Raw genomic sequence first — 4,498 nt, 5'->3', positions numbered from 1 at the left:
CGGGCGCGTGTGTGTGCACACAGGCACCACCTGTGTATGGGTGCCCACAGAAGCCAGAAGAAGGTGCTGGGGCCCCCAGAGCTAGAGTTGAAGGTGGTTGTGAGCTCCCTGATACGGGTGCTAGAAGCTGAACTCAGGTCCTTGTAAAGCGCATCAGTGGCTGGTAACTGTTGAGCCATCATCTCTCTAAGGCAGCCCCTTCTTTCCCTATCTCTTTTGTAACTAAAATTATTACACTTCTTTGGGGGATTCCAGGAGAGCCATTGTGCACATGTGTTGGTCACAGGAGTCAGTTCTCAGATGGTCCTAGGGACCAACTCAGGCTGTCAGGCTTGGTAGCAAGTACCTTTACCTGGTAAGCTATCTTGCCAGCTCCCCACCCCCCTCCCCTTTCACTGTGTAGTCCTGGCTGTCCTGGAACTCACTCTGTAGACCAGGCTACCCCCGAATTCATAGAGATCTGCTTGCCTCTGCCCCCAGAATGCTGGGATTAAAGAAATGTGCCACCTCCACCCACCACCAGCCCATAATATTAAATTAAAAAAATATTTTAAACATTTTGATCAGTTTTTGAGAAGCTTAGTCTTGCTATCCATGACATGCTACCTAGAAAAACTAAAATAGAAAAGATATTTGTCAAAAAATTTAAAAAGCATTATTGCTAAAGCAATAGTAAACATTTGAAGCAAAGATAAAAATAAACGAACACCTCATGTCCCTGCCTACCACTTCTTGTTAGTACTCTGTAGAGGGTCTTGATTGGTGATGTTCAATACGGCCATCATGCACGACAGCCATGTCAGGATGTGGCTCAGTGGGAAAGGTCCGGCCTCATAGGCGGCATAGGTTCTATCCCCAGTACAGAACAGAAACAAAACAAAACTCCCAAGACAAATTTTAAAAAATTAAATTAACAAATCATAGGACTGAGTGCAGTGTCTTCGCTGCAGTTACACATCTCAGATGCTTGAGGCTAGTCGGGCCCGGGAGCGCCCTTCTGAATCTTCTCCGTACACCCTCTCAGGTGCTTGGGTTTGCTCTCTCAGCTTCATGGTATAGCTACTGTTGCTGGGCAGTGTGTTTCCTCACGTCCTGCAGTCCCTGTTTGTTTGCTGGGATACCTTGTGGATGGTTCCTACCCTTTGTGCTTAGCACAGGATGGGTGGTGGTCTGCAGAACCAGATAGGAGGAGGAGTCCCACCCTAAAGGTCCTTACTGCCTAGTGAGGGGGGATTAATGGATCAATATGTCAAGCCTGTGAATGTGACATGACAAATGGTTTTTATCAACCAGGAACTTGTCCTAGATCTCGAAGAGGCTCAGATCATAAAGAGAAGGGACATGGTAGGTCCAGGGACAGGGCAGAGTTGCGAGGCTGGGCTGCAGAGATCCTGGAGCGGTGTGGTTTATCATCCTGAGAGAATGGCAAGAGATTGCGGTGTGTGGCACTGCACTGCACTGTTCGGCAGCAGCTTCGACTCTGCTGCTGTGGCTTGAGGTAGCTTCTTGAAACAAGTAGAAAGACCCATGTTGAGTCTTCCTCTTGTTTCTCCCTGAAGTAAGAGTGAGCAAGGACCACACAGGTCACAGGGTGATGGAATTGTTTCAGAAAGCTTTGTGTAAGAGCCATTCATAAAATTAGTGTTTCCATTTGCCTCGACGTTCATTTTGCAATAAGCACATGAGTTGTGGTTGTGCACCCTGGGAAGGCTGATTCACCTGGGCCCCCTCTCATGTGGACAAAGCCCGTTATGCAGCTGAGGCCTGGTGGGGACCTGGTGGTAGCACTCCTTGAGCCTCTCCCCATGGATATCTTCTGCTTGTAGCCTCCTGACTTCAGAGACCTGCTGGAGTGGGAGCCTAGGATCCGAGAGGCCTTCCGTGCTGGTGACTTGGAGTCCAAGCCTGACCCTAGTCGGAACTTCAGGCCTTACCGAGCTGAGGATAACGATTCCTATGCCTCTGAGGTGGGTCTAGGCCTAAGTAAGCTGTTGGGTGGAAGCCGATTGGCTAAGACCTCCCGAAAGCAGGCAGGGCAGCCCTTGGAGGAGGATGGTATAGGTTTTGAGCATTCTGTTTGGTTTTAAGCTTCACAGCCGAGGGTTGGTGGGGCGGGGGGAGAAGGGAATGTGAATCAATCCTGTAATCTAGTTGGAAGCTTAGCTGGACATAATATCAAGCTGTAATCCCAGTGTCAGGATGCTGAGGTGGCAGGAATGCTGAACTGGAGGCCATCCTGAAATGACTAACTTAGGTAGCAGAGAAGCAATGGCCTCTCCATTCGGGCTGTTTGAGTTCATGTTGTGAACCTCCGGGGTGCTGGCTGTGAGATCTTGGATAAGTCATTTCACTCCCTAAATTGTCAGGTTTGCCACGGATAGAGCCCCTTATAGAGTTGTTGACCTGGTCCCTATGGGTAAGGATGAGGACGGTGTCCATGAAAAGTCACTTGGACTGGGGAACCTGAGTGCTGAGTCACTCTGCTGGTCTGGTGGTGTGACTTAAACACGTCCACTCCTGTGAGCACTGCTTTCCCACAGCAACACTTATAATTCCTAGATTTGCTAAGAGTTTCTGATCTTTGAGAAGTTCCCTGTCCTCCTGAACCTGGGAAGCTCCCTGGAACTGAAGAATCAAACTGTCTAGTGAGGTGGTCTGGATGCCCTTGTAACCATGGTGACGGCAGAGGAGGAAAAGCGCTGTCTGGGCATGGAGCTAAGGTTGTAGTGCTGTGTACTTACTGTGCAGAAGACCTCAGCTTTGAGCCCCAGTAAGGAGATGGATAGACATTGAGAAGGGGATGGAGGAGAAGGAGGAGGAAGAAGAGGAAGAAGAAGAGGAGGAGGAGGAAACAACCTGAGATGCTTAGATCTAATTTTCTGAGAAGAAAATCGGCTTGTTTATGTTGGCTTACTTACACAGTGACTAGTTTCCTTCATTCTTACTGAGTAGCTATGACTCAGCACCTGGTTCAAGAGCGATTCGCAGGGGCAGGGGCCTGACTTCTATTTAAGAGTTTTTTGTTTCTTTGTTGAGCCAGGGTCTGAGTATCATAGATTACGCTTACCTCAAATTTACCATCCTCCTGCCTCCAACTTCCAAGTTCTGGGATTACAGGCACATGACACCTTACCCAGATCTGCAAAGATTTTTAATACAGAACAGGTGTCCAGGACATGCCTCCTATCACCGCAGAGACAGCCAAATTATATTATTGGCCACGTATTTTTTTCACAGCAGGACACCTGCTCTGCCTGGGACCGTTTCCACTTTTCTGTCCCTGTGCAGTATGTTAGAATCAACATTCCTGTTACCAGAAATACTTAATACTTTTTTTTTTTTTTTTGAGATGGAGTCTCACTGTGTTGCTTAGGCTAGCTGGCCTCAAACTCACAGGTTCAGGTGATCCGCCTGCCTCATGCCCACTTCATCTTACCTGAAAACTTTTGTTACTGGGTATAACAACAAAGAAGTGATGGGTGGGGCTACAGATCAGTGATGAGGCACTTGCTGAGCATGTGTGAGGCCTTGCGTCCAGTCCCTAGCACCAAAGCACACACATGCACATGCCTCTGAGGTGGGTCTAGGCCTAAGTAAGCTGTTGGGTGGAAGCCGATTGGCTAAGACCTCCCGAAAGCAGGCAGGGCAGCCCTTGGAGGAGGATGGTATAGGTTTTGAGCATTCTGTTTGGTTTTAAGCTTCTGACAGCCGAGGGTTGGTGGATGTATGGAGCATGTGTTTCTGTGTGTGTGTGTGTGTCTGTGTGTGCATGTGTCTGTATATGTGTGCATGTGCATGCATGTGTACATGGTATATAAGTCAGAGGACAGTTTATAGGAGTTTGTTCTCTCCTCCCACCAGGTGGGTCCCAGGGATCAAACTCAGGTCCTGATGCTTGGCTGCAAGCGCCATAAACTAACCATGTCTCTCCCCTTTGGGGGTTTGAGATAGGCTCTTGCTATGTAACCCACACTGACTTCAACTGACACATATACACACATGCTTGCACATATACATACACAAGCAGACACATGCACCACACATGCATGCACATACACATGCATGTACACACACAAATACATAAGCCGACACATGCACACACACATGGACACATATGTACGACACATGCATCTACCTACACACACACATACATGCACATACATACACACACAAGCAGACACATGCACACACACATGGACATACACACATGCACCACACATGCACACAACGAGACAGGGAAGGGCAGGGGGTAGAAGGGAAGAAGGACAGGTGCCTATGGCTTTTCATAAACTAACCATGTCTCTCCCCTTTGGTGCTTTGAGACAGGCTCTTGCTATGTAGCCCACACTGACTTCAAGCTCATGACCTTCCTGTTTTGTAGTTAACATCTGGAATCATAAGCAGACTGTGGACTTCTGTGTTTCCTTCTAGTCTCTGTCTGGACTTAGAAAAGGTTTTAAAAATACTTTTTACATTTATTTATTTCATGTGTGGGTAT

At 47.9% G+C, this 4,498-nt stretch overlaps 1 protein-coding gene across 1 annotated transcript in view; it reads left to right on the top strand.

The window, feature by feature from the left end:
- The window catches only part of Soga1 (suppressor of glucose, autophagy associated 1), a 61,658-nt gene that overhangs the window by 38,967 nt on the left and 18,193 nt on the right, over nucleotides 1-4,498 (top strand). Inside the window, exon 6 of the mRNA XM_028782030.1 lies at nucleotides 1,827-1,967. Coding sequence (XP_028637863.1) covers nucleotides 1,827-1,967 — 141 coding nt within the window. The remainder of the gene's footprint in view (nucleotides 1-1,826; nucleotides 1,968-4,498) is intronic.

Source organism: Grammomys surdaster, unplaced genomic scaffold (assembly GCF_004785775.1).
Source record: "Grammomys surdaster isolate TR1022 unplaced genomic scaffold, NIH_TR_1.0 677, whole genome shotgun sequence".
Taxonomy (NCBI): Eukaryota; Metazoa; Chordata; class Mammalia; order Rodentia; family Muridae; genus Grammomys; species Grammomys surdaster.
Note: the sequence above shows the minus strand (reverse complement) of the source record. Positions and strands in the feature narration are given on the sequence as shown.